A 27,734-nucleotide genomic window follows, 5' to 3' on the forward strand; every position below is an offset into this window, starting at 1 on the left:
GTAGATCTCACGTTTAATGTTCTTAGCACAATAAAATTAAAAAAATGTAAAACACAGTGCCTGGTACATGGTTAACACTCAGTGGATGATAGGTTTGATGACCATGATGGTGGTGGCGGCGACTCATTATGACTACCTGTCTTTGTGGGGTGAGCTTGTGAGGGATCAAATGACTCAGCAAACAGGGGCCCACCATGGGGTGCTACAGGCTCTCAGTGAGGATGGCTCAGAGCTGGGGACTTTGGGTGCAAGCATTGGTGGTGATAACTGTCACAGGTCACTCTCACACTTGGTGGTGCCGCCCGGGGGACCCCTAAGCCAGGTGCCCTTGCTCAGCACTCTGCCCCCGAGTTCTCCTTTTCTCCTCCCCTGACTGTGCTCCCTTGGTGCTGGCCCCAACTTTCCGGGACCACCTTTGACAAGTCCCCCAGCATGGGCTCCCCTGGTCCTGTCCACAAAGCTACAACCTTTACCACAGGAGGTGGTTGGCTGGGCGTGGCATGCATGAGAATCCACGTACGCGCACGCATGCTCACTTGCACCTTCTCAAGCACATGTGCTCCCCAACTGAGCTTCTGGGAGCCTCACATCCCCGCCCCCACCTCACCTCCTCCCCTTCCTCCCCCACCACAAAAGCCACAGGTAACAGCAGTCCCCGGCTGCACAGCAGACAATGCAAAACCCAGAGGCAGGCTTCATTGCCAGGCTGTTTCAAGCTTTTAGCAGGATGTGAGCCCAGGTGGCTAACGGTTCGGCTGGCCAGGGACAGCCCTTCCCTATCCTCCCCACTGCCCCAGCCGCTGGTTCGGCGAACCTGGAAAGGGCTGGCAGGTAGGCTATGGCATTCTGCATGATACCAAGGGGCAAAAGATCTGGACTGCTGATCCATTTTGGCCCCACCATGTTCCCACCAAGCACAGTGTGTCCTTGGGCAGGTCTTACCCCATCGGGAACTCAGTTCTCCTATCTGTAAAATGGGGAGACCAGATTTCACCCACACAGGTTAATGACCACCCGAGGATGCTGGAGGATTTTTCAGCATGGTCCCAGTGGCTGTGCTTTGGAAAGCTCACTGGGTGACCCACGTGCTGGGAAGTCTGGGGTAGTGATTGGGTAGAGTTGCTCAGGTTGTTCCCAACTTCGAGTAGGGCCATATTCCAGAGTCCCCTCCTACCCCTGGCCAGATTCCTATGGCTTAACTCCCTATGCTGTCAGTAGTAGGCATGGGTTTAGGAGTGATGGGCTTACACATGGGTGGGTAGGGGGGCTGGTCTGTCTGACCCTGGAGTGGCAGTAACACAGCCAAAGGCCTCATCTGCCATCCCTTCCTCTCCCTCCAGGGGTGCAGCAGCCTGGAGGCAGCAACTGTTCCTTCAGCCTGTGGACTGCACCCAGGAGGCCACTGTAGGGTCAGGGCCAGGGCAGGAGGCCAGTGGCAGCCTCAAGGGTGTGGGAATACCCACAAGTCAGGAACCAGTGTAGGTCAGGCTGTATCCAGCAGGTGTGACAGAGTGGGGCTCTCACAGGGCCTTGGAGCTCCTGGGAGGTAGGGTGCTGTCTTGTATTGATCTTTTGAAGTGGGGGAGGAGGTGGGTCTGCCAAGTCAGTGGCTGGTCTGCCAGACTCATAGGAGGAAAGGGGACCACCTGGCTCTTGTATCCAGGGGCTAGGGGTTGGGAGCTGAGGGTGACATGCCCCAGCCTGAGGGTGGGAGTGTAGGGTGGAGAGGGGGTCGGGGGAGGTGCTGACAGTGACCAAGAAGCCGCACACCCCTAGGGCTTGGTTCCGGAGGAGGAGGGTGAGGGTGGTGGTTTCCAGGCAATGGGTGGGCGGGGGCTCTTGGGCATGGGTGTTGTGGGGTGAGGGGAGTTGAGTGAGAGGGTCAGAAGGGGAGTCTCAGACACTAGACACTCCAGCCTAGGATAGCGAGAGCAGAGACTGTCACCAGAGGGGCCAAGGAGGCGGTGGGCGCTGCCCTGGCGGTCAGGGGCTCTGTGTGCCACTGTAGCCAGGAGAACTCCTCCTGAAGCTGGCGTCGCTGCAGCTCCGGGCCCACCTTCTCACGGATGATTTGGTAGTAGCGGTTCAGGTACTGGAGCTGCAAGACATAGGAGGAGTGAGGGCCTCGCAGGCCAAGGTGTGGGAGCTTGGTGCCAGCTCGGCCCAGGTCCCCAGCCATCCTCAGGTGAGCAGGGGAGGGATGCCCCAGTGTGAGCCTATAGGTGCCACTCGTGTGGACCCTCCCAAAGTGAGGGAAGAGGCAGAGGGTCTTAGGGTAGGGGGAGCAGAGGCGAGAGAGGGCCAGGGCCAGGGAGAAGGCAGTCAGTGGCTCGAGGGCTGGAGCTAGACAGCGCCAAGGGGTGCCCGCTCACCTGCTCAGGGGACAGCAGGCTGACATCAATGAGGTTGCGATCGTAGGGCACCAAGGACACCACTTCAAAGGTCAGGTAGGTCCCTGGGTACTGGGGGACCCACAGGTAAAGGAGGAAAGCAGGAAGTGAGCGAGGCTAGATGGAGAGAGAGAACACTCCGCCCAGAAGCCCGGGGCACAGGGAACTGGCCTTGTCAAGCCTGAGCCTCCACAGTGCCCTTGGCCACCCCTGTGTCCACCACTTAGCCACCTGCCTTTGGTGCTTCCCTCATGATTCCTGAAGTTTACTTAGGCCTATGTTTCTCAGATGTAGAGATCTAATTTCCATCTCTACATCTCTCTATCTGTCTATCCATATCTCTGTTTCTATCAATTGATGTATCTATGGAGACAAGCATAAAGAAGAAATAGCCCATAATTCCCATCTCCCAGAGAGCTCTTGCATGTATGTACTTAGAAAATTCAAACTACAAAAAGAGACTCAATAAAAATGGAAAGATTCCTCCTCGCCTGGTTTCTTTCCTGAAAACGTTTTTGGCATATATAATATATATACACATATATTCTAAAAAAAATTCAAGCATAATGGATCCTACTATACACTTTCCTGCACCTTCCCCCACTCTGTCCCCCCCATAGTAAACTTAGGAGAGTGCTCCATATTAGCACAGGAACGTCTACCTCCTTTTTTTTTTTTTCTTGTGGAGTTTTAAGTTAAATGTCTTTATTTATTTATTTATTTTCTGGTTCTGTTGTTGTTGTTGTTGTTTTTTCTTTTAAAATTTTATTTTTAAACTTTACATAATTGTATTAGTTTACCTCCTTCTTTTTAAGGGCCCATAGTATGTGGATGATAATTTATTTAACCAATGATGGATATTTCGGCTGTTTCCATTTTTTAAACTATTACTGTGAATGCAACAATCAACATCATCATATAAACATCTTTATACAGAAGTGACATTTTGGGACTATAGCCAGAAGGTACACATCTGGCAGTGGGATGGCTGAGACAAAAAGTACAGGTATTTTTAGTATAAATTTTGATATATATTATCAAGCTGCCTTCCTGAAAGGTGGTAGGTATTTGTACCCACCCAAGCAACGCATGAGAGTGTCTTTTTCCCCACAAACTCACAAGCACTGGGTACCATCAAAGTCTTTTGCTTTTGTCAATCAGGTGGTCCTCCATTGTTACTTTGATTTGTATCTTTTTAACAATAAAGTTGAGCATCTTTTCGAATTTATGGAACATCTGTGTGGATTTTAGTTAATTGCCTCTTTATGTCTTTTAACCATTTTCTTCTGTCTTCCCTATTTTGGTCTTACTAATTTTTTTTTTAAGTCGCGGTTGTGTCCGACTCTTAGTCCATGGAATTCTCCAGGACAGAATACTGGAGTGGGTAGCCTTTCCCTTTTCCAGGGGATTTTCCCAACCCAGGGATCTAACCCAGGTCTCCCGCATTGCAGGTGGATTTTTTACCAGCTGAGCCACAAGGGAAGCCTGGTCTTACTGATTTTTAAAAGCTTGTGGTAAATGAAGGGCATACCCCCTTTTTCAGATATATGGGCTATACCTGTCATACATCTTTTGACTTCATTTTGGCATTGTTCCCATATAGATGTTCTTTGTTGAACTGAGTCAGAGTTATAAAGGCCCTTTTCTGCCCTGGGATTATAAATGAATTCATATAGGTTTTCTTCTAGATCTTTTATGGTTTCACCTTTAAACCTTGATCCATTTGCAATTTTTTTTAGAGTAACAAGGAGGTTCTTCAGTTTAATTCCCCCAACCAAATGATTAGCCATTTGTCTCCCCTGCCCAGTGATCAAACAATCTCTCTTCCTGACTGTTTTGAGGCAACAGCTTTATAGTAAACTAAATTCCCATCTTGTTTATGGAAAATTAGAGGGTCAGTTTCTGGACTAACTCTTCTGTCCCACTGTTCCATCTGTCTTTCCCATCTCTATTGTCTTACTGTTTTAGTGATGGCAGCTTTGTAGTGTGGGCTAGTATCTGCAAGAGCTAGTTTTCCTTATTGTTCTTTTCCAGAATTATCCTAGCTACTGAGCTATCTTTGTATGTTTATCTTTACAAATAAACTTTACCATCATTTTGTGAAGTTACAAAAGCATCCAGTTAACGTTGAAATTGCAGTTGTCTTGAATTTGTAGATTAATTTAGGGAGAAATGACATCTTCATAATATTGAGGCTTATTTCCAGAGAGCACTGTTTACTTAAATCTTTTTTTATGTCCCTCAGTAGAGATTTTCTGCACGTAAGTCTTTTAAAGTTTATATCTAGGCATTTTATCTTCTTGGTTGTTGTTATACAGAATCTTTATACCTAACAAGCTCCCCTGGTGCTTATTATGGGCATGGAGAACCAATGATTTAGGGCAGGGCTAGTGATTCATTTGGCTCAGAGTGAGACCTGGGCATTGGCTTGAAAAAAAACTCCAGATGATTCAAATATTCTAATGTGCAAACAGGTTTGAGAAACTGATTAATGGAATTATTCTGGTGCTAAGGAAGACTCTTAAAGAAATTCATGCCCATACATTGAGTTCTCCTTTGACCTTCCTCACCCCCGATGCAGCCTAAAGTCCCTGCCACACTGTCTACCCCTCCAGCCTGTCTTTACCTTGGTCTTTGCTTCTACCACAAGGGCCACATCTTCCAGACGGATCCCAAATTCTCCATCCAGATAGTAGCCAGGTTCTGGGAGACAGAAGAGCCATTAAGTAGGGGGAAGACCCAAGCCCAGGTTTACTGTACTGAATGAGGAGTGGCAGTCCTACTCTTGTTAGATGTTAGAAGGGGCTTGGTGTTATGGTGGGACACACTATTTGGGACTGGGGAGGTGGGTGAGGGAGTACAGCAGTGGGGTCTGAGCAGGCCTGTGTGGGGCTGTGCTCCCTGAAGGCTGGCATTTGCTAGAATGAAGTCGTGGAGGAGCCCGAGAACCGTACCAATGGAAGTGAACATGCCCTTGGCCATGGCAATATTGCTGGACTGGAATCCCACTGGCCCTGGAAAGGGAGAGAGGGAGAGGCAAGGCCAGTGTCAGCTCTCCTGCACTCACCAGCATGGCATCCAGCAGGTTCCATGGCATCTAGCAGGTTCTGGGGAAGAGCAGGTAACTGGGTACCCCCAGCAGCATGCATCCACCACATCCTCGTCTACCAGTGATTGGTATGGACCGGGTTGGCTCTGGCTTTTATTTCTCTGGGGTCTAGGCCACTCAGCCACTGTGTCTTGACCTGCCTCTCTTCTTTCTGGAGCTATCCTGGATGTCAGTTGGAGTGGCCGACTGCCAGCATTTCTCACTTACCCTGTGGAGTCCCAACTTCCCACCAGCTGGGTCCCCTGGCCTGGGTCACTGCCCCTCCATGGGTCCCAGTCCTTTCCATACCTGTGAAATACTCCACCTCTCTCATAAGAGGGGGGACTGCAGGGGAGTGCCAAAGAGATACCTACACTCGTGCACACATAGGAAGTTGCCAATGCCATGGCCTGTCCCGTGACCATAATTGAGCCCAACATCCCACAAGGCTTTGCGGGCAAAGGCCTCCACCATTCGCCCTGGAAGAGAGACGACCTCCAGTCAATTGGCTGGACACCATAGTATTGGCTTTGCCCCTTCTGGCTAACTTTTCCCAGACTAACCACCAGGATGGTGCATGAGGAGAGGGGCCCGAGAGGCAGGTAGGCATCCCCTGTCTCCAGTCTATTCTATGTTGTACCCATTACCCAGACCTCCCCATGTCTCAAGACAACTGCTTCCTCTCAGAATCCTCCCATGACTGCTGCAGCACACTGGCCGCCCCCGCCTCTGAGCTCAAGGCCTGGCTCTCCACTAACCCTCTGTGTGATCTTGCGCAAGTGGCTTTCTCTCTCTGGGCTGGACTGGATCTATACAGTGGAGGGGATGATGATGTAAACCCTGCCCCACTGGCCTCCCATGGTCTGGCTGCAGTGGAATCAGGGCCTGAGGCTCTGGGTCCAGCCTGGTTTCCAAAACCCACCTGAGGTAGCAGCTGGGAAGACGAGTCTGGACAGGTCGATATTTCCTATCAACACGCGGGTGTACGCCTCCTGATGGAGAGAAGGCGACAAAATATGCACAAAGCCCAAGTAGCTAGAAACTCATATGTGGGCCCAGGCCAGGGTAGGGGGATACGGGGGGACCCATGCATGCTTGTATGTGGGCACACGGGTTCCGGAAGACGGCCAGAGGAAGCTGAGGGGCACCTGCCCAAAGCTGGGGCTTGGTCCACGTGGTTCCCTTTGGCTGGTCTAGGTCGGGGGAGAGCTGAGGCTGCGACAGTAAGGGTTTAGAAGGCAAACTCCCTGGGCTAGAATCCTAACATGGCCACTCACAAACTTGACCTTGATCAAGTGTTTTGAGCTTCTTCGTGCCTCAGTTTTGTGGTCTGTAATGGGATGATCATAGCACCAGCTCAGAAGGTCGTTGGGAGGAGCGGGTAGACTTGTGCACGTAGGGTGCTCTCGACAAAGTAAATGGGTCAAATAGAGGCCAGTGCCCCTCATTGCCCTTATTATGATCACCCTTGAGTCTTCTTAGAGCCTTATGATTAAATTGAGGCCTGACAACGGGCAGGTCAGTCTTGCTCTGTTTGGGCTGTTACCTTGTGGAAAGAGGGAGGGAGGCATCTTCTCCCAGTCACTCCCTGTGGTGATGTGGTGAGGCCCCTTCACCACACACATACACACACATACCCCCCACACACAGGGCTTGTCATCTTGAGCATGACAGCCTGGGGCACTGGATCTACCCGCTAAACTGAGCTCCTGGAGGTCTGACCAGTGTTTGTTTTCTCTGTCTCTGTTTCAGGTGCAATGTCTGAGCCACAGTCCACATGCTGAATGCACAAATGTGGTCCCAGAGGTGCACAGACCGTGTCCCCACACCTACCCCCAGCGGACCAGCCCTCATTGTTTCCTGAACAGTGAAGTCCCTTTCGCCAGTCCCTTTCCACCTCTGAGACTGTGTTGGTGCCGGTTTTTACCCCTGGAATGGAATGCCGGTCTTCTTCCTTTCTGCTCAGCACAGGGCTAGGCTCACAGACTGCACTAAATAAATATTTGTTCATTGAGTTTCTGAAATGGGATGATGACAAGCTTGGGCTGAGGCCCTGCCAGGGGCCTGAAGTATCTCTGGGGAAGTAGTCTGGGGCACTGGATTTCCTGGTACTAATCCGCTGTGTGACCTACGGTGAACTACTTAACCTCCCTGGGCTTCAGTTTCAGACTCTATATAATCAAACGGCTCTTGCAGGAGTGGTTGCTTGGGTGTCCCTTGGGTGAGTGTGGGCAGGGAAATATGGTCTGATGCCTACCTTTTGGAAAGCTGAGGGGGTGCCCCAGTGGACTGTCCTGGTGACGTCTGTTGTCCCATCCCTGTGGAGAAGGACAATCATCAGGTCCAGCTCAGGTGAACACTTTGGGGTAAGGATCGTGGCCATGTTCTTCTGGAGTGTTCACCACTGGGGTTTGAGTGGCAGGACTGGGATGGGGGTGGGGAAGGAGGCCAAGGGAAGAAGATGGCAGCCATGATGCAGTTCCCATCCTCAGCATGTGCGTCTGAAGGAGCTCTGCAAAGTTCTCAGGAATCCTGAGTCCCCACATACATCCTCCACCCCAATCCCACCCATTTTGACCAAAAGTTTCCTTGGGCCAGTCTGGCTCTAAAAGAAAGGCTCCCTCCAGGCTTCCTGTGAGGCAGGAAGGGATTGTCGCACTCTTACAGATGGGGAAACTGAGAGATCATAACACTCTCACACATTCATACATTTATTTACTATTAACAGAATAAGGGATGCAGAACAAACCTCATTATCCCCGTTTCATAGGCGAGGCAACTAAGGCCACGAGGCCCTCTCCCTCACTGGCCTCACGGAGGCCGGGCCTGGCTCAAGCAGTGGCTTTATACAGTTCTCTCCATTGTAAACATGAATCTGCCCCAGGGATTTGCTCAGTGAACTGAAGCTGCCAGAAGGCAAACAATCTGACTGCCAACCACCACCTGCAGTCGTTACCCCAGAATGGCCCCTGTGGCTACCCCCTGCCCCCAGGGAAGTGGGGAATGGTCCCAGGGCCTTTGGGACTCCAGCTTGGGAGCAGGTCACAGGATGTGGCTGACTTCTTCAGAAGGAGAGAAGAGGAAGTGAGGTGACTGTTTCCCTGGCCTCACCCTGCTTGAGCACGCCCCGATCCAGCAACACACCGAAAATTCACTTCCCCTTTGCACATCAGCCATCTCAAGTCTGCACTGTACCATACTGGTGACTGCAAAGGCTGCTAGGCTGAACACCTGCCAGGCTGGCTCCCAGTGAAGGGCCTTTGTCATTAGCACATTCACCACAGGATAGATGATGGGAAACGATTCCTGGCTCCTGCATCAGTTCAGCACATCCCTTCCTTTCCCCCAAGTTTCCCAGAGTCCGACTGCTTCCTAGATGAGAAGGGAAAATCTTCCAGCCCATTTCAACTCAGCTCCTGTGTGAATGACTGGTCATACATTTGGAAGGAATGGGCTTAGCTTATTCTTATAGTTATCATGGGCTTCCCTGGTAGCTCAGCTGAAAAAGAATCTGCCTGCCATGCAGGAGACCTGGGTTCGATTCCTGAGTTGGGAAGATCCCCTGGAGGAGGGCATGGCAGCCCACTCCAGTAGTCCATAATGGGGCTTCCCAGGTGGTGCTAGTGTTAAAGAACCCATCTGTCAATGCAGGAGACATAAGAGATGTGAGTTCGATCCCTGGGTCAGGAAGATCCTCTGGAGGAGGATAGGCAGCCCACGCCAGTATTCTTGCCTGCAGAATCCCACGGACAGGGGAGACTGGTGGGTTACAATCCATGTGGTCGCAAAGAGTCAGACATGACTGAATCGACTTAGCACGCATGGCTATCATGTCTAGGTGTTCAGCTTGTGCACTGTACAAAAGTAACACATCTTAAAAAATGCCATTCGCCGAATGGGAATATACTAATTTCAGTGAGAGCACACAAGTAGACATGCAGATTGTGGAGTCCTGGAGCAGGGGACAGTGCCCTCCCACATAACCCTATCTGTGGTCATGCACATACTCAGAACACACACACGTCTACTCACAAACATCCCATGCTGATGGGAGTGCCTTGTCCCCGCTGTGCTGCTGGTTGTCCTCTGATGCTGCATCACTCACCTGCCTACTTCTCCTGAAGGTCTGATCCTGCCCCCACTCCACATGATGCGGTCACCTCACCAAGCACGCAGTGAGGGGCAGGGTGGGGGTATGCACTGTGCTGTCACGGCATTCAGGTTGTGTCCAGGGTATTTGGGTGAGAATACGGGCATACTGTTTGCACAGTCAAGCAGGGCAGTTCGGACTGTGTAATAATGTTCGGGCTTAAAAAAACCTTTTACTTTCACAAGGGGAGTCTTTTCCTGATTCTTACAGGGTGGCATCTGTGGGCAGCCCCATTTTTGGCCTCTGTCGGTTGCCCACCGGGCAGGGATTCCCACGTGTGAAAATGGACAGGCTACTTAAGCAATTCAATCCAGGCCTCTCCTTTCTCAGATGCAGGATCCACGCCCAGGAAGGGAAACCTTTGGCCAGCTCTTGTCTGAGCTGACACAGCCGGGCCAGGGTGGGGGCGGGGTGGAGTACATACCAGTATTGTCCTCCAGAATCCACCAGGTATATCTCGTCTGAGGACAGCTTTCGGTGCAGCTCTTTGGTGGGGCTGGGAAGGGCAGAGATGCTGAGAAAGGAGCAGCCTAACACTGAGCCAGGTAGGGAGGGGTCCTGAGTGAAAGCAGAGGAACCCCTTCCTCCCTGTGGGTTGGCTTTTCAGCTAACTCCTTTGGGGACGTCATCGTCTCTCAAAGGGCCCTGGAAGACTAATGAGCTTCTGCTGCTAATGTCCTCAGCGCACATCTGTGTATCCTACATCTCCCCAGGCCAGGCCCTGGTCCCCAAGGAGGGACAAAGGAAAGAACCCTGAATGTGGGAGATGAGAAGGCCTTAGCGAGCACCCGGTCCAGCCATCTTTTAGATCAGGAGGCCCCTCGGGAGAGCCATGAGGGAACTGGGCCTGGACCCAGATGCTCAGTCTAGGGCTTTCTCTAACTTCCTGCTGCCTCTGGGAGCAGAGGGCCCCAAGAAGCCAGGGCACAGGAAGGGAGGGAACTCAAGGGTGCGGCTGGAGAGCAGCAGTTGGTAGAGCTGAGGAGTTCCTACCCTGCTCCTCTCTAGTAGGGAGAGGGGGCTGGGCCAAGGCAGCCAAAGGCTTGGGGCCACCAGGAGAAGGAAGTCTGGGATAGGCTAGGCCAACCACTGGAGGGTCTCTGCCCTCTTCCAGTTTTGCCCTTGCCAGCCGGAGGCATCTGGTGAGCATGACCACTCCCCTTCCCCAATTTCACCAGGCTGGCTGCAGGTGTTTGTTTTCTATGGAGCCAAACATCTGCCCAGCCTATATACGGGGCCCACCTTAGTTGGTTCAGGGAGAGTGAATGGGCCCTTCTTCTTCACATGCTTGTGAGCTTTAAGAATTAAGTAACTCACAGGAAGCAAAGGAAAAACATCCAGCAGCAGTCCCACCATCTGCCTTCCAGATCCTTCTGCCCTAAGTGCTCATAAAGTGCCAGCCTCCTGGGCAGTGAAATTACTCAAGTCTTTTAATTCAAAGGAGACTCCCAACACCTGACTGGGCTCTATTCCCCACCCCCAGCTCCCACAGTGCTAAACACCTTAAAGCTTAAATGTGGACTCAAGTCCTCCAGAGGGCCCCAGAAAATTCTTCCTCCTGACGTACCTGTAGTGGGCCAGGGCGGCATTCAGGCCACTTGCAGAGATGGTTTCAAAACTGGATCCAGAGAAGAACTCTTCCTCTCTGGAAAGGACAAGGCAGGAATGGTCAATGAATGGGCTCAGGGACTAGGCTGGGCCCAGGAGAGCCAGCAAAGGCAAGTGAAAAGTCATGTTCTCCTCTACCTCGGCCAGGCTCCATTTGGCTTTCCCAGTCCCACCTCCTGTCCTTTCCCGAGCCCTGACCTGTCACTTATAGACCACTCAGTGTCAGAGAAGGAGAGACTGCAGACACCAATTATTCCTCCTCCACCTCCATTTTACAGATGGGGAAACCAAGGCTTTGTGTCCCAAACTGAGTTCCTAGTAAAGCAAGTGTGAAGAAATCTAGCTCCCTGTATCTGAAAACTCCCCCAGCTCAGGAGCAGCATTTTGGGCTAAGTATGCCCTCAGGGAATCTCCCTCCTCAGCCTGACATTCTCAAGTGGTCCAAGGTCCTACCGGCCTGAGCTGGCCTCCCCTCAGAGGCCTGTGCCTGAAGCAGACACTAGGGGGTGCTGTTGGGTTGTGGCCCTTCTAGGTGTCCAGCTCTCAGCAGAGTTGGGGAATGTCATCCAATACCCCTGCCCAGCTTCCTGACCACTCAAGAACCTGTCACTCCTTATTCCAGAGAGCCCTCAAATACAAGGAGGGTCTTCCTGCCCCAGTAAGTAAGGAGACCAGACTCCCCTCCCTGCCCCCACTCCCACACTTAGACAGTCAGCCGAAAAGGATGGCTGTGGTCATTCACCCTCGGAACTTCTCCAGTTGTTCTGCCCCCGAGAACTCATCCACGGTGCCTTGGGGCACATTCTTCTCCAGCCAGACCAAGTAGCGGATCACAGCCACAGCATCCCGCACCTGGAGCAGGGCAAGCAGAAAGGCAGACGGAGGAACGGTCTCAGCTGGGGCTCCAGAATGCAGGAGGTGGGGTGACTGCTCTGGGAGCTGAGCTTTAAAAACGTGAGGGTTTAACTGCTTTGTGATACTATTAAGGGGTTCTTATTCACGTCTATATACATGATCAGAGTATGGTCATGTTTTGAAAAGAGTTCTTGTCAGAAATACTGAAATGTTGCTAGAAGAAACAATGTGATAGATGGCATTTGCTTTAAAATCATCCAGCAGCAGAGGATGGGGAGTGGAGGTAATGACTGTGGGGTTGTAGAGGAAATGAGAGTGGCCTTGAGTTGATGATTATCAAAGCTGGATGATAGTGACGGGGATCACTAAGCTATTTCCTCTACTTTTGTACATGCTTAACATTTTCCACAAGAAAAGTTTTAAAAAATGAAGCAGCATATCCCAGTTTTAACAGGAATATCCAAAGGGGCAAGCCATCCTCTCCCCAGGGTGAAGAAATTATAATAGCTGACACATTTAAGACTTGGAATGTGCCAGGTGGCGGTATTAAAAGCTATATATATATTTAATATATATAAGTACATAACTGTATTTATCCGAGAAGGCAATGGCACCCCACTCCAGTACTCTTGCCTGGAAAATCCCATGGACGGAGGAGCCTGGTGGGCTGCAATCCATGGGGTCACTAAGAGTCAGACACGGCTTCACTTTCACTTTTGACTTTCATGCATTGGAGAAGGAAACGGCAACCCACTCCAGTGTTCTTGCCTGGAGAATCCCAGGGACGGGGGAGCCTGGCGGGTTGCCGTCTATGGGGTCGCACAGAGTCGGACACGACTGAAGAGACTTAGCAGCAGCAGCAGCAACTGTATTTAGACAAATGCTATGCTAAGTCTCTTCAGTCGTGTCCGACTCTGTGCGACCCCGTAGACGGCAACCCGCCAGGCTCCCCCGTCCCTGGGATTCTCCAGGCAAAAACACTGGAGTGGGTTGCCGTTTCCTTCTCCAATGCATGAAAGTGAAAAGAGAAAGTGAAGTCGCTCAGTCGTGTCCGACTCGTAGCGACCCCATGGACTGCAGCCTACCAGGCTCCTCCATCCATGGGATTTTCCAGGCAAGAGTACTGGAGTGCGGTGCCATTGCCTTCTCCAATTTATACACATAGAACTCTATAATTATTATATAAGTATCATATATTTACATAATTATTATATATTTATAGGTATATTTTGCACATATACATAGATGTATATAAATGCATGTATGTATACTGTATATATTTAGAGCTTCTGAGGTGGTGCAGTGGTAAAGAACCTGCCTGCCAATGTAGGAGACGCAAGAGATGCAGGTTCAATCCTTGGGTTGGGAAGATACCCTGGAGGAGGAAATGATAACCTACTCCAGTGCTCTTGCCTGGTGGGCTACAGTTTAAGGGGTCACAAAGAGTCAGACACAACTGAGTGATTAAGCACGCACATGTTGTATATATTTATATTATGTATTACAATTAATATATTTAAACATATTATTATTTATACTATATAATGTAGATATATATGTCTTTAATTATCATAACAATCCTTTGCTGCTATGATAGTTACATAGTTACAGCTATGATCCTCATTTCATAGAGGAGGTAACTAGGCCCAGAGAGGTGAAGTGACTTACCTAAGGTCACACAGCTAGGAGGTAGCTAGAGGAACTAGGATTTGAACTCAGACACTATAGCTCTGGGGCTCAGGTTCTAAACCACCGAACCAAGCTGTGAGTGAGGGGGTGGAGCATAAGTGGGTGTCCAGGAGTTTGGTGTCCACTTCTGTGTTTCACTAAGGACCTTCTTGAGGCTCCTTGCACATGGTCTCCTTTCTAACCCATCAGACTGGGAGCTCCCCAGAGGCCTGTGTGTCTGCCTGCCCATGGACTTACGTGACTGGCCCTGAGGAGGGTTTGCTCCTTGCTGTTTTTCACCGCCTTGGTTACCATCACTGGGGAGTAGGTGTCTTCTAGGAGCTTCTCCTGTGAGGAGCAGAGAGGAGATGGTCTGGGAGGCCTGTCTAGGGCATGGTGGGGTTTGAAAAGGATTGGCAGGAAATCCTGGCTTAGATGAGAGTTGCCATTTCCTGGAGTGGCAGTGCCCTTCCTGTGTGTGCTTTCTGACTATGCAGGGCTTTCCTAGTCTTCTCTGTCCAGCCTAACCTTCCCTCTCTCCCTCCCTCCCTTGCTTCCTCCTCCCTCCCTGGTCCTGGATCCCCACAGTGCTCTGGGATGGATGCGAGCCTGGCCCTTGCCAGTTGTGGGCTGTTCGGACAGTCTACTTCCTGCACATCTCGTATCATAACAGCTGCCACTTACTGAGAGCCTGCCCTGCTGCAGGCACTGGGCTTTATATGCACTGTCTCCTTTTAAGCTCCTCAGAGCAATTCTTTTGAGGTTGTGACTCTTAGTGCCACTTTACAGGTGAGGAAGCAGAGGCCTGGACTGACAAAGTCACTCATCCAAGGTCCTGGCACAGTCAGTTCTCCGTTTCTCATTTGGTGACCTCAGAGCCTCTGCTTCCCCAGCCTTTGTGACAATGTCTAGGCTCTCTGTGGACAATGTCCTGCTGCTGTTTCTCCTGTCTCTTTCCAGGGAGGCCTAGAAGGGGACTCACTGCACCACTGCTGACTGACCAACTGCCAGAATGGCCAAGGGGCTGTCCCCCCTTCCCTGTTAGATTGAGACTTATCGGGGCTCTTGGTGGGGGTAAGGGGGATGGTGCCTGGCATGAGCCGGGGCCTGGCAAACCCACCTTGGGTATCACTTCATAGAGCCCATATGAGGTATAGCTGGTCCCGATCCAGACCTTCACGTCTCCTGAGGCGTAAGCCTGGACACTGTCACGGACTTGGCCATAGTCTTCGACTTGTACACACAGGGGACCCGTGCAGCTAGAGTTCAGGTACTGCAAGGTCTCAGAGCTGAAGCGACTCTTGTTTGCAAATAACCTGGGTGGATAGGGAAGACTAGGAGGGTCCAGAAGTCTCTAAGGGCAATGCAAAAGACCAGAGGCCCTGTATTCCTGGAGGTCAGAGGTGGCCCGTACCAGGCAACTGTGCAGACCAGATTTGGAGTATGTGGGAACAGAGGTCAAGGGGGTCAGGAAAAGGTGATCAGAGGCTTCATAGAGGGTCCTGCAGGGGCAGGCACCCCACTTCTGGGAAGGCTGCAGGTCGGGGCTGTGAGGGGTTGGAGGAAGTCACTAACCGCAAGCGAAGGACAAGTCCTACCTGATGGAGGAGTCAGTGAGCAGTGTGTAGGAATAGAAGAAGGGATTATAAGGGATGTCACTGCCACGCAGGTTGAAGAGCCCTGGGGAAGAGAATGGATGGGGCCTACCTGAAGCTGACCCGCCTGAGGCAATTGCAAATGGCGCCTTTTGCCCTCTAGCTTGCTTTGGCGCCCAAAGATCCCCAGCAGCATGCCTACTCGCATCTTCTACCCCTGAATGTTTCTAAGTCTTTCTGGAGAGGGGCAGGTCTTTGAAGCACTAATGAGCTCTAGGGACTCTTTCTCCCAGGAAAAGCAGATACCCAGCCAGTAGTCTGCGCAGGGTGTCAGTGGGCTTCCAGCCCAGAGCTGGGGTCGAGTGAGAAGCGCTGAGCCATGCTGGGACAGTTGGGCTGCATGGGGTGCTAAAGCTGGGTGTGTGAGCACCCTGGACTCATGGCCAGGCGGTAAGAGATGTTTGCTGGGCCTCCTCCCCTTCATGAGACAGAAATCTCTACTGCTTTGGGCACCTGGTCCTCCAGTGGCCGGCGGGCTGGCCCCAGATCACATGGGGCTTCCTGGTTTCCTTACTGGGTAGGCATAAGCTACTGCCCTCACCTCAGTTCCTACAGGTCAAGGCCAAGGAGCTCTCAGAACCCACAGGTACATGGTCATTGCTGCAGGGCCAAGGAAGCTTAGGGGTTCCAGGGCAAGCCAGGCCCTCCCTGTACCCACAGATCTATACTCACAGGCTGTCTCATCCAGTGCGGACAGAAGGACAGCAGTTGGGGCCTTATGATGCTTCTGCATCTGGCTGCGGATGCCAGCTACTTTCTCCTGCCAGGTGCTCCCTGGAAATGAAAGAGCCCAAAGAAAGCATGAGTGACCTACCTTCTCTTTGCCACTCTTCCTGAGAGGGCTCCCTTAGGGCAATCGTTTCCCATTCCTTTAAAAAGCAATAGAACCCTTTCTTTAACCAGACTCTTACTTGTGTAGTCAGTAAGGATATGGGGCTCTTGATCCAGACTGTTTGGGTTCAAATTCCAGCTCTGTGATTACTTGCTGGGTGACCTTGGGAAAACTACTGAACTGCTCTGTGCCCTATTTTGCAGATCTGTAAAATGGAGATGGATTATAATAATAGTGTCTACCTCAATAGAGTTGTTGTGAGGGTCAAATTAACTAAGATTTGTAATATATGTAGAATGGTGTCTTGCTGTGTAGAAAGCCTAGTATAACTTTCTGAATAATAAATAGGCATGCAGAAGAGAGATCAGCAGAGCAGCCTGAGGTGAAGGGCAAACAGATAGGGCTTGGCCATGTTTAATCCTCTTCTCTGTGGTAACCCCAGCACTTACTAAAGCCACTTGGGTCTGAGCTAAACACTCTGTGTACATTGTTTTAATCCTTACTTGGCCCATTTTACAGATAAGGAAGTTGAGGCTTTAGAGAGGTAAAGTGATTTATCTATGGTTTTTCAAAACTGGCAAGGGGTGGAACTTAGACTTGACCCCAGATCTGTTTGACTACATGGCTTGCACTCTTACTGATACAGACATTGGATGACCTTGCTAACTGCGTTAGTCTCCACCTTGTCCTTAAACTCTATGTCACAGAGCTGTCCTTTCGGAGACGCTTGTATACTGGTTCTAAGACTTTGATTTTCATCTTTTTTTCTTGCTCCCTGCAATCCCTCTAAAGAGTCTGCCCCTCTGCAGGGCCAGGAATTTGCTGGCGGAAGATCATAAGCATGAAGGGTTCTAGCTGGGCTTGGAGATTAGCATAAATAACACAATTCAATTTAAAAAATCTTTATGCAAACAGGTAAAACTATTCAACAAGAACCAAAGCTTTGGGTGTAATACTGTTTTTTTAAGGTTGATTCTATTTTACTGTGGTAAAATACACATACCATGAAATGTATCATTTTAACCATTTTAAAGTGCACAACTCAGTGCCTTTAAGAACATTCATGAGATTGTGCAACCACCAGCACTAATTCCAGAACATTCTCATCATCCCAAAAGGAAACTCTGCCCTCCAGCTGTCCCTCTCATTCGTTTCTCCCCCCAGCTCCAGCAACCACTGATCTGCTTTCTGTCTCCACGGACTTGCCTATGCTGGATATTTTACACAGATGGAATCATACAACATGGGGCTTTCGCTGGCTTCTTTCACTTAGAATGATGTTTTCAAGGTTCATGGATGTGATACATTTTTGAGACGACAAATGAAAGCCAACTTCAATGGCTCGATACACAGAGGTATCTTTGAGTAACTACTTTTCGTGTTCTTTACTTCATCCCCTTTAAAACCTGTGAGTGACTGGAGAGAAAGTCTCTCTTATAAGCTTAGAAAGACTCTGTTCTTGGGCTTCCAGGCCCAATTCTGGCTCCGCGTGGCCTTTCCTTAAAGGCTAGCAGCCTGCAATGGCTCAGTTTCCTTTCACTTGTGGGAAGTGATGAAACGCCTGTGAATTCTTTCCCAGCCCCTGGAAGGTTTTCCCTCTTTATCCCCTCCTCGTCCTGATGGAACTGCAGCCTTCCTTATCTGAATGGGATGAGTTTTATTTATGATGGAACTGTCTTGGATAGCAAGTTTCTTTAAAAACTGTGTCAAGCAGCAGAAATATTCTGCAAGTTACATCAGAATGGATAAAGAAAATTGGACCCAACTGTGACTTGTTTCATCAGACCCAATATTTTGAAATTTCTCTCCTGTTTTCCAGATTCCTTTCCAAACAAGAAGTATGCATAGACCTGTGTATGGAAATGGGCCTCTCAGATTGCCCAATGTTCCCAGGAATCCAAGTCAAGGGCTTGTATCAGTATTCCTAGGAAGGTAGGGAGTGGTGGTGGTCAAGATACTGATTCATAATCAGCAGCCTGGGTCCGGTCAGGAGCTTAGTTACTACTTACAAGAATCATAGAGCATACTGTTCTCTTATGACATATTTAGATGGTGTCAAGATTTTTGATGTTAAAACTTTAGGGGGTCAGTTAACTTTCTTTTGTGGTTTGGCCAAAACTTGAATCTTAATCTGTGCCACAGATTGATCTTGAGTTTAGTTTATGCTTCCTTTGTCCACACCAGCCCATCTGACCCCAGCCATCTTACATCTGAATTCCTCATCACAGGAGGGCCAGAAGTCAACGTCGAATGATTCAATACAAAGCAGTCTTCAGCACCAGAGAAGAAACTCATGTTTTTTCTCTCTACAAAGGGGTAGGGATTTTTTCATCATTCTCTGACTCCCTTGTTTCCTCCCTTCCTGTTCCCTCCTGCTTTAAATTGTAACACTCTTTATTCCAGCATTTTCTAAGTATGGTCTGAGGACCCTCTGATTCAGATTCTCTGAGGAGAGGGGGCCTAGAAACCTGCATTAAACGTGCACATGATACCATTGCTTTGGAACCTTTTAGGATGAATTTTCCAGCCAAAGGAGCAGCACTGCGGGTCGGTGCTGCTTCAAGCTGGGAAAGAGGACCAGCGTAGGAAATTACCTGTGAATGCCTCCTGCAGGGCATAAATGGGCTCGCTTGGCACTGGAGGCCTCTCTGACCCCCACACCAGGTCCACAAGGTTGACGGTGATGGACACCAGCTCTCTGTCAGAGTCTTGTAGGGCCTTGTCATAACTCTCCCAGGAGTCTACAGAGACAGGAAGGAGTTTAGACTTTAGGAAAAATTGTGACTAGGGCAAAGTTAGCTCTTGTCCCCTCTGTCTCTCATTCCACTCCTGCAGCCTGGCTGCCAGAGCCTGTCCAAGCAGTCTGAACCTTCTGAGCTCTGCCCTTTCACCTTCTTCCTTCACTTTTCAAAGCTCAGTTGCCCTGAGCCCACCCCAATGCTGTCCACAGTCAGCTGGCTAAGCTTATCTTTTTAAGTGTCAATGGCTGTGGGGCCCTCTTTTCAGTCCTGTCTGCATGCCACAGCCCAAAGGAATGGCAAGGTTCAGGCCACTGGAAAGGCTGGCAGAGAAACCAGGTCTCAAGTGGGAGCCTTCCAGTACATATTCATGAGGATGCCACCTTTGGGGGCAGGCTGGCCAGTGGTGGGGGCACCAGGGCTCAAGAAGCCATGTTTCTAGAGGGGAGAAGACGGGACTGTGCTGCTGCTTCTTTTTATTTATTTTTTGGCCATGCCACACAGCACACAGGATCTTAGTTCCCAGAACAGGGATTGAACCCATGCCCCTTGCAGTGGAAGTGCAGAGTCTTAACCACTGAATTACCAGAGAAGTCCCAGGGACTGTGCTTCTTTACTCAGAAACCCTTCCAACTCCTCCAACCCTTCCAAGCTGCCTTCCAGAAGAGGGCTCTCAAGTGATTCTAGTGCCCCAATCAGTAGAGTTCCAGGGTACAGAGGATGGTTCTAGGTTGAAGACCATCTTAGCCTACTCATTGATTAGGTCTTAACAACTCCCTGAATCTTCTAGTTTGGGTCTCTGCACTCCTGACTTTTAAAAAACTCTATTTATTCTTTTAAATGTATTTTCATTACACAATCCCGGAATACAGCCTTGTTGCAAAATACTCTGCAACCACAAATTCAAACACTCTATTTTTAGAGTCCCCCTGCACCTCCTTCTGCCAGGATGGGTTTCTTTACATCCCGAGGGCCTGAGTCTCCCTCGATGGTATGGACACACACGGGAACTGAGGGAAGAACGTACTGATGGAGAAGAGGAAGGGGTCGACGCCCACACGTGCTCCAACAGGAATCTCGGTGAGGAGCCAGGTGACGATGGGAGTGGTGCCAACTGAGAGAAAGACAAGGAGGGACACTGAGGTTACCACAGCCCTCCAGCCAGGCTTCTGTCTGTGACACTCCTGTCAGGTCTGTCCTCCATGATATCTGTCTCAAAGGTTAGGGATGGCTCCAAATTTCCCGAGCTCTTCACAGCAGCCCAGAATGGCCTTGCAGGCACGCCCTCACCTGTAGCTTCCCCAGCGGAGTCTCTCACCTTCCTTATGAAGCTCCCAGTTGCAGTCCATCTGCCGCTCAGCCTGGGTCCAGTAGCGGCTGTCGGTCCAGAGAGAGGCTTTCTCCATGGTCACCACCGCGACTCCTGGGGCAGAACAGAGACTCTTGGATGGGAGGCGGACAGCGCAGAGCATGGCTTTAGTTAGCACATGCGTGATGCGGTGCAGTCTCTGACAGTGTCACAAGGGGCCTCTGGAAAGAGTTTCTCTCTTCCCTTGGAAGGAAGTGAGCCAGGAGATGTTAAAGAGAGTGTTGGGGGGAAGACTGATGTGGACACTAACCCAGGAGCTTTGCTGAGGACAGGCAGAGAAGCCAACCCTGCTGACTTTAGCAAAGAGAAGAAGGGCCAGTGATAGGCAAGCCAGGCAGCTAGAAGCCCAGGGGAGGGATGTTTAAGCATCAGCAAGGGAAGCTTAGATTTCACTCAAAGAGCCAGGATCAGGGTGAGAGGCCCATTCCGAGACCGCTACCCCGGAAAGGGTCTCTGTGTTTGTGTCTCATTGGACCACGTGAGGCGATGTGTCCATAAAGGGACCAGCAAATGGAGCCCAGGGAGCGTGTGAGGCTGGGCCTGGCTATGGCCGAGGCTGTGAGCACAGGAAAGAAGTCAGGAGGGCCATTTGCCTCATGCAGAACTGTGGCTGGTGGGCTTTAAGATGTGCCCTGGTGACCCCTTTAGGAGTGATGGAGGGGAGACAGAGAGTAGCAGGGGCCTCTGGACACTAAGTCCTGGGGTCCTGGCTGCTAAGAATTAGTCACACTAGGGCCTCTCTGGCCACTCTTGGTCTCCCAACAGAAGCAATGAGGGGCAGGTAATAGCTGTTACCTGCAGACCCTGTAAAGCCTGTAATCCATGCACGCCTCTGGTCATATTCACCAATGTACTCGCTCTAGGAAATCAACAACACTGTCATTAGTCTCCTTCATGGAGTCACACCCGACCTGGAAGGCCCCCAACCACATCAGTTGTTTCTGTCTGCTGCTGCTGCTAAGTCGCTTCAGTTGTGTCCGACTCTGTGCCACCCCATAGACGGCAGCCCACCAGGCTCCCCCGTCCTTGGGATTCTCCAGACAAGAACACTGGAGTGGGTTGCCATTTCCTTCTCCAATGCATGAAAGTGAAAAGTGAAAATGAAGTTGCTCAGTCGTGTCCGACTCTTCGCGATCCCATGGACTGCAGCCTACCAGGCTTCTCCGTCCATGGGATTTTCCAGGCAAGAGTACTGGAGTGGGGTGCCATTGCCTTCTCTGTGTTTCTGTCTAGTCAGAATCAATCAGTCCTACAAGCCTGAGCACAATGGATACCTCTTTCAGGAAGCCCTCTGGAACTCCCCCAGCTCTCAGGATCTTCCCTTCCTTTGAACAACTGTATTTCTTGGCATCGAAACCCCACAATCCTGCACTGGATTGTTTTGCCACTAAGTTTTGTCTCCCCAGCCAGGATGCAAATGCTCTACAGTTGGGATCATGCCTTTTTGTTCTACTGGGTTCTCCCCTGCAGTTGTCCCCCTCCCCAGTCTAGCACAGTATAATGGGTATATCATAAATAACTTCTGCAGAGAGCTTTATACATTATTGTATTTTGGTCCCCATAATTCTTGAAGACAGATCTCATTATTCCCATTTTGCAGTAGAGAAAACTGAGGCTCTGAGAAGTTCAGATCCTTACCCAAGCTTCTTAGCCCTTCTCAGCAGGTAGGGAAACTAATTCAAGGAGTGGTATTGACACTAAAAATGCCTTCTCTTCCAACTGGGTTGGTGCTGGCAGGGTGAATGGGGTGGAGGCTGAGCCAGGGTGGGCAAGAGTGGGATGGGTGGGCAGCTCTGGTTCAGACCAGCATCTTCCCTGACTACTCCCCCTCTTTCAGCCTGTACCTCATACTTTTGGACTTGTGATCATTTCAGCACTCCATCCATCAGCTCATGGGAACGGCTGAGCCAGAAGGTAGCTCAGGGTTCCTCTAATTCAATTTCCAGCCTATATGCTAACCTCCTAGGGCAGGGGTATCCTAAACATTCATTCTGGATCCACCATCTAGGAACTGATCAAAATTGTTCTGAAGTTGTTTATAGTTTCTTGGCCTGAGGTCAAGGAAATTGGGCAATGTCTTCTGTCCTATGTAAAGGAATACATTCTTTCAGTTGCCCTAAAACACCCATGTCCAGCTTCCCCACTTCCTTTCCTTTGCCTGTCAAACCCTTTCTCTGTCTTCCATCTTCTGAGTCTCAACAGTCCTGTTTGTGGCCTGGGTAGCAGAGAGGGTGGGGGTGGGGGGAGGAGTCATCCCTCACCATGTGGGCATCCGTGTCGGGGACGATGTAGGCAGACAGATTCTGGGTGTACATCTGCTGGCGGAGGGCTGTGAGCTGCGCTGTGGTATTGACCGCAGTAACTGGAAGGTACTGACAGGTGACAGGAAGACACCAAGACACACACACACACACACACACACACACACGCACACACACACACACGCGCACACACACACACACACACATTGCTTTGAGAAAATGATGGATGCAGGGGCCTCCAGCCTCCCTTTAGGTAGGGGTTGGGGGTGCATAGGCTGGGGCAGCCTGGACAGAGATGGGGCAGCAGCGGATGTTATGGATTATTCTAGATTAAGGTGCCTGGATGGAGATGTTTATGAGTTTGGACAGGGACTTTCTGTGACAGTGATGAGACCTGAGGTGGGAAGGGGCGGGTAAGAACTGTAGGGGTCTGAGCCCTGGCACTGGGCCAGGCCAGGGGATGGTCCCTCTTTGGATACCAGTTGAGCAAATAAACATACAGGATGTTCACCCAGTCACATCTGAATTTCAGGTCAACAGTGAATCATGTTTTAGTATAAGGAAGTCCCATGTACTATTTGGGCATATTTACATTAAAAACACGATTCACTATCTGCAAATCAAATGTAATTGGGCTGTCCTGTATTTCACCTGGCAGCCCTACCTTGTTAAAGGTTATATTATTTTAAAAATAAAAAGTGTGGGTTTTTGTTTGGCTTTGCCTTCCACTCAAGGACACACCCGTGTTGGCTGTAATGTAAAAGCGCCCACCGACCTGCCCGTCCCAGGGGTCACATACGGTGGGCACAGCACGCACACGTGTCCCATGTGTCTTGAGACTGTAGTGACCTGCTGGCAGGCCCGAGAGCCCTCACGTCTGGGCTGCTCCTGCCCGGGCAGCTCTTGCTCACTCTCATCTAGCTGTGGAAGAATTGCTCTGGTCTCCAAGTAGGAGCTGACGACCGTTCAGCTCCAATGTGCTGGGCCTTCTCACCAGTCTTCACACCCGAGGCCTCCCTTTCTTGACCTTCCGGGGGCTCTTCTAGCCCTCGGTCTTCCACCCTCCTCCCAGTTCCTCCAGAACTGTTGTTTTCTTTCCTCCCCTCCTCCTCCTGGCCTCTGCCTAGCCTTTAGGCTAGCTAGGGGCCTCCCGCCTCCTTACCGCCCCTCCTCCCACCCCCTCCCTCTCCCAGGGGCTGCCCAGGCCCAAGCCAGGAGGGAAGGCGATAACCTGCCGTGGGAATGGCTGAGAGGGCGGGATGGAGGCGGATGTCAGACACCTGAGAATGTGCCGCCCGCCCCGGGGGAGGTTAATCAGAAACTGTGGCCCCGGAGTCCGGAAATCGGGAGGAAGGCTGGCAGAGGGCGAGGCTAGCAGCTGGGCCCGTGGGGGATGGGCAGGAAGGTGGGAGCGGTGGGGCGGGGCGAAGGGAGGGCCTCACCGGAGGGCTGCTGGAACAGTTTCTCACATCTTCTCTCTGGTCCAGTGACTTTGGGTGGCCCCAGGCATAAGCTAGAAACCGGAGAAAAATCCAGGGTCACTCAGAGACCAGATAGGTCCTAGACAGCACGGGGACATGTTCCCCCAGCCCCCCTCTGAACCCCGGCAGAGCCGCCATCCTTTGTAGCACTGAGATGCTGTCCAACTCTACTTGAGGATAAAAATAATCACATTTCATAGGAAATCAGGCTGAATTGCATGGCACCCTGGGTCACAATCAAAGAAACCTGTTTCATCGACAAATGATTACTTTTGGATGGGTTTTAGTGCTCATTAAATCAATTTTTCCCTTCTAATCTAATTGGGTCTTTTCAGGGTCTACCGAACTGGAAAAGTTGTGTGTAAATTAAATTTTTGTAATCAGATTTTCCCTTAAATGCTCTAGAGGATCTCGCTAAATAATCACCCCACCTTCGTTTTACCCTTCTATAAATCTAATTATATATATATTGGGTTTACTTAAATTCAAGGCCCACTTATACCATTTCTTACACTCCAAATCACTGCGGCTCATTCCAGGCCACAGAAGACAAGCAATCCCAGGCTGACATCGTCCCCTGGTGGGGTAAGGTGGGTTAGCATTTAAAGAGCTCCTACTATGTGCTAGACACTGAACTCTGCTACCTATCTATATAGTATTAGATTACAGCCCCATCTGCCGTAACAGAGAAACCCAAACGAACTTTTTGGCCAACTCTATATATCATCTGACACTTGCAACAACCCTGTGAGTTGGGTATTATTGTCTGCTTTCTACAGAGGAGAAAGTCGAAGCCTAGATATGTTTAGTTACTCACCCAAGTTTTGCCACAGTGAGTCTGTGGCAGAGCAGGAATTTGAACCTGGGCCATCTGAGTACAAAAGAGCCAACCATGGAACCATGGAAGGCTGGTGTCCCAGAAGGGACAGAATGTATGGAGACCTAGTTTCCATTTGAGGCTCTGCCACGGGCTTCCCTTGTAGCTTAGTCGGTAAAGAATCTGCCTGCAGTTCAGGAAACCCAGGTTCAATCCCTGGGTTGGGAAGATCCCCTGGAGAAGGAAATAGCAACCCACTCCAGTATCCTTGCCTGGAAAATTTCATGGACAGAGGAGCCTGGTGGGCTGTAGTCTGTGGGGTTGCAAAGAATCGGGCACAACTGAGTGACTAACACTTCCTTATTTACTTACTTGAGGCTCTGCCACAAATTTGGTGTGTCCCAAGAAGAGTCACCCAGTATTCATGGAGCAAACATTTCCTAAGTGCCTGCTGTGTGCCAGGTCCTGGGCTAGCTCCTGCAGGCTCTGGGCCTTCACGCTCTGAAAGTCCAGTAGTCTCTGATAGGCCTTCCTTCCAGCCCCCCATGTTTTGGGGGAATCCTTTCTGAGTACAGAAGTACAGCTGGGTTCTAACACTGTGAATGCCACGCCTGGCTGTCTCTCTCAGTCACACAAACTCAAGGAGGAGATGAGACCCACCCTGTTGATTTCAGAAAGTGAATACTTGTTTCCATAGGAACTGCTGCTGCTGCTGCTAAGTCACGTTAGTCGTGTCCAACTCTGTGCGACCCCATAGAAGGCAGCCCAACAGGCTCCTCTGTCCCTGGGATTCTCCAGGGAAGAACACTGGAGTGGGTTGCCATTTCCTTCTCCAATGCAGGAAAGTGAAAAGTGAAAGTGAAGTCGCTCAGATGTGCCCAACTCTTAGCGACACCATGGACTGTGGCCTACCAGGCTCCTCCGTCCATGGGATTCTCCAGGCAAGAGTACTGGAGTGGGGAACAGATCCATAGGAACAGATCTGGCAAAATGGTGGGGCTAAAACACCTACATAAGAAAGACACAGCCAACCTGTGTCCCTCCAGACACCCCAATTACTGTTCTCTGAGGCCTGGGCTGTGGCTCACAAGGGCCAGCTCTGCAGCCTGTGGTCCCTGGCACAGGGCCTGGCACTGGGGAGGTGTCAGGAGCTGGGTACTGAATGAACAGGGACCTGCTGCCACAGAGCAAAGGGAAGGAGGCCTCCCTAAGGTCAGCATGGAGTGGGTGTGGAGGATGTTGAGCTGGGCACTTGACTGTGAACAAAGAGATCAAGCAGGACACCATAATGGTGACAAAGACCAAACTGTAGTTAAGCTCCTCCAAGCCCTCTTCTCCATTAGGCCTGGAGTTCCACCTCTGTCCTGTCCTTACTGAGCCTGCATGCCCAGCCTTAGCAAGAATCCTGGTAAGTCACTTTAGAGAGAATCACTCACCTTTTGTATCTTATCAGCCTTGAAATCTGATCAAATTCCTCATCTCCCACCCTTGATATCTCATCACCCCGCCTTCAGCAAGAATCCTATGAAGTCAATTTAGTAAAAATCGCTTCACCCTTGGTAGTTTTACATCCACTGACCCTCTCACTCTGCTCAAGAAGTTCTCATCCATCTTTACTGTTTTCAGAGTTGAGCCCTTTGTCCCCTATTGCAGTAGAGGGTTTCTTTGCTAGCTCAGTGGGTAAAGAATCTGCCTGCAATTCAGGAGACCTGGGTTTGATCCCTGGGTCAGGGAGATCCCCTGGAGAAGAAAATGACAACCCACTGCAGTATTCCTGCTGGGAGAATTCCACGGACAGAGGAGCCTGGTGGGCTACAATCCATGGGGTCGTAGAGAGTCAGACAGGACTAAGCGATTAACAATTTAGGGCATCCCTGGTGGCTCAGACAGTAAAGAATCCACCTGCAATCCGCCTGGGTTGGGAAGACCCCTGGAGAAAGAAACGGCTACCCACTCCAGTATTCTTGCTAGGGTCGCAAAGAGCTGGACACGACTGAGTGACTAACTTAGCTTACTGCGATAAAGTAAAAGTGAAGTTGCTCAGTCGTGTCCTACTCTTTGCGACCCCATGGACTGTAGCCTACCAGGCTCCTCTGTCCATGGGATTTTCTAGGCAAGAATACTAGAGTGGGTTGCCATTTCTTTCTCCAGGAGATCTTCCCGACCCAGGGATTGAACCCAGGTCTCCCACATTGTAGGCAGACGCTTTACTGTCTGAGCCACCAGGAAAGTCTGGTAGTTGGACTATAAGTCCAGTAGTCTTATTGCAATAGTTTTGAATAAAATCTTCCTTACTCTTTTACCAAGTGCCAGAATCATTTTTTCTTTAACAGGTGGGAATGGAAAGGGGCCAAACCAGACTTGAGATGGGTCTTGAGGGTCCCCAGGACTGTCCTGGGGTTCCTCTTGCTCAAGACAGAGAGAGGAATCAAGAAAAGAGAGACAACCTGGGCCCAGCCTTCATGCCAACCCTTTCTGAGCCCAGTGCGGGGAGGCCAGGGTGCACATACCACAGAGGAGGACAAGCCAGGGGTGGCCACCCCAGCGAGCCCAGGCCATGGGGTCTTCAGATGCCGGTGCTGGGTGGATGTAGGGTTAAGGGAGAGTGGACAAGGCTGTTTCCTTGGCCTCTTCCTCCAGGTCTTTCCAGGGCAGCAGCAGCCAGAGGGTGGGGGCTGGCAATGGGGAGGAGGCGTCCAGCTGGTGGATGGAGAGTCTTCTTCTGGTCTTTCGTTTATGAGGATTCCAGGAGTTGGGCTGGGTGGAGAAGACTCAACTGCCCCAGGCAGCCTCTGCTGGCTCCCAGTCATCCAGAATAGGGT

At 50.6% G+C, this 27,734-nt stretch overlaps 1 protein-coding gene across 1 annotated transcript; it reads right to left on the bottom strand.

The window, feature by feature from the left end:
* Nucleotides 1–27,734, bottom strand: XPNPEP2 (X-prolyl aminopeptidase 2). Its single transcript, XM_027534438.1, has 21 exons — nucleotides 27,423–27,734; nucleotides 24,057–24,127; nucleotides 22,615–22,725; nucleotides 21,149–21,212; nucleotides 20,303–20,407; nucleotides 20,012–20,098; nucleotides 18,841–18,987; nucleotides 16,087–16,188; nucleotides 15,358–15,439; nucleotides 14,880–15,075; nucleotides 14,018–14,107; nucleotides 11,979–12,088; nucleotides 11,196–11,273; nucleotides 10,053–10,124; nucleotides 7,736–7,796; nucleotides 6,401–6,470; nucleotides 5,853–5,957; nucleotides 5,345–5,404; nucleotides 5,017–5,093; nucleotides 2,373–2,462; nucleotides 1–2,098 (listed from the first exon to the last, which is right to left on the bottom strand). Exons 1-21 carry the CDS (start codon nucleotides 27,469–27,471, stop codon nucleotides 1,904–1,906), a joined length of 2,022 nt encoding a protein of 673 aa, XP_027390239.1. The 5' UTR covers nucleotides 27,472–27,734; the 3' UTR covers nucleotides 1–1,903.

The sequence above is a fragment of the Bos indicus x Bos taurus genome, chromosome X, assembly GCF_003369695.1.
Source record: "Bos indicus x Bos taurus breed Angus x Brahman F1 hybrid chromosome X, Bos_hybrid_MaternalHap_v2.0, whole genome shotgun sequence".
Classification (NCBI taxonomy): Eukaryota; Metazoa; Chordata; class Mammalia; order Artiodactyla; family Bovidae; genus Bos; species Bos indicus x Bos taurus.

Excerpts from the sequence above, each read along its gene's own strand:
- XPNPEP2 (XM_027534438.1), bottom strand. The coding sequence starts at position 27,471 with ATGGCCTGGGCTCGCTGGGGTGGCCACCCCTGGCTTGTCCTCCTCTGT. Across the intron at positions 20,408-21,148 it reads AGGCTTTACAGGGTCTGCAG|GAGTCGCGGTGGTGACCATG; the intron begins GTAACAGCTATT and ends GTTCTGCCCCAG. Across the intron at positions 5,094-5,344 it reads GGGCATGTTCACTTCCATTG|AACCTGGCTACTATCTGGAT; the intron begins GTACGGTTCTCG and ends TCTGTCTCCCAG.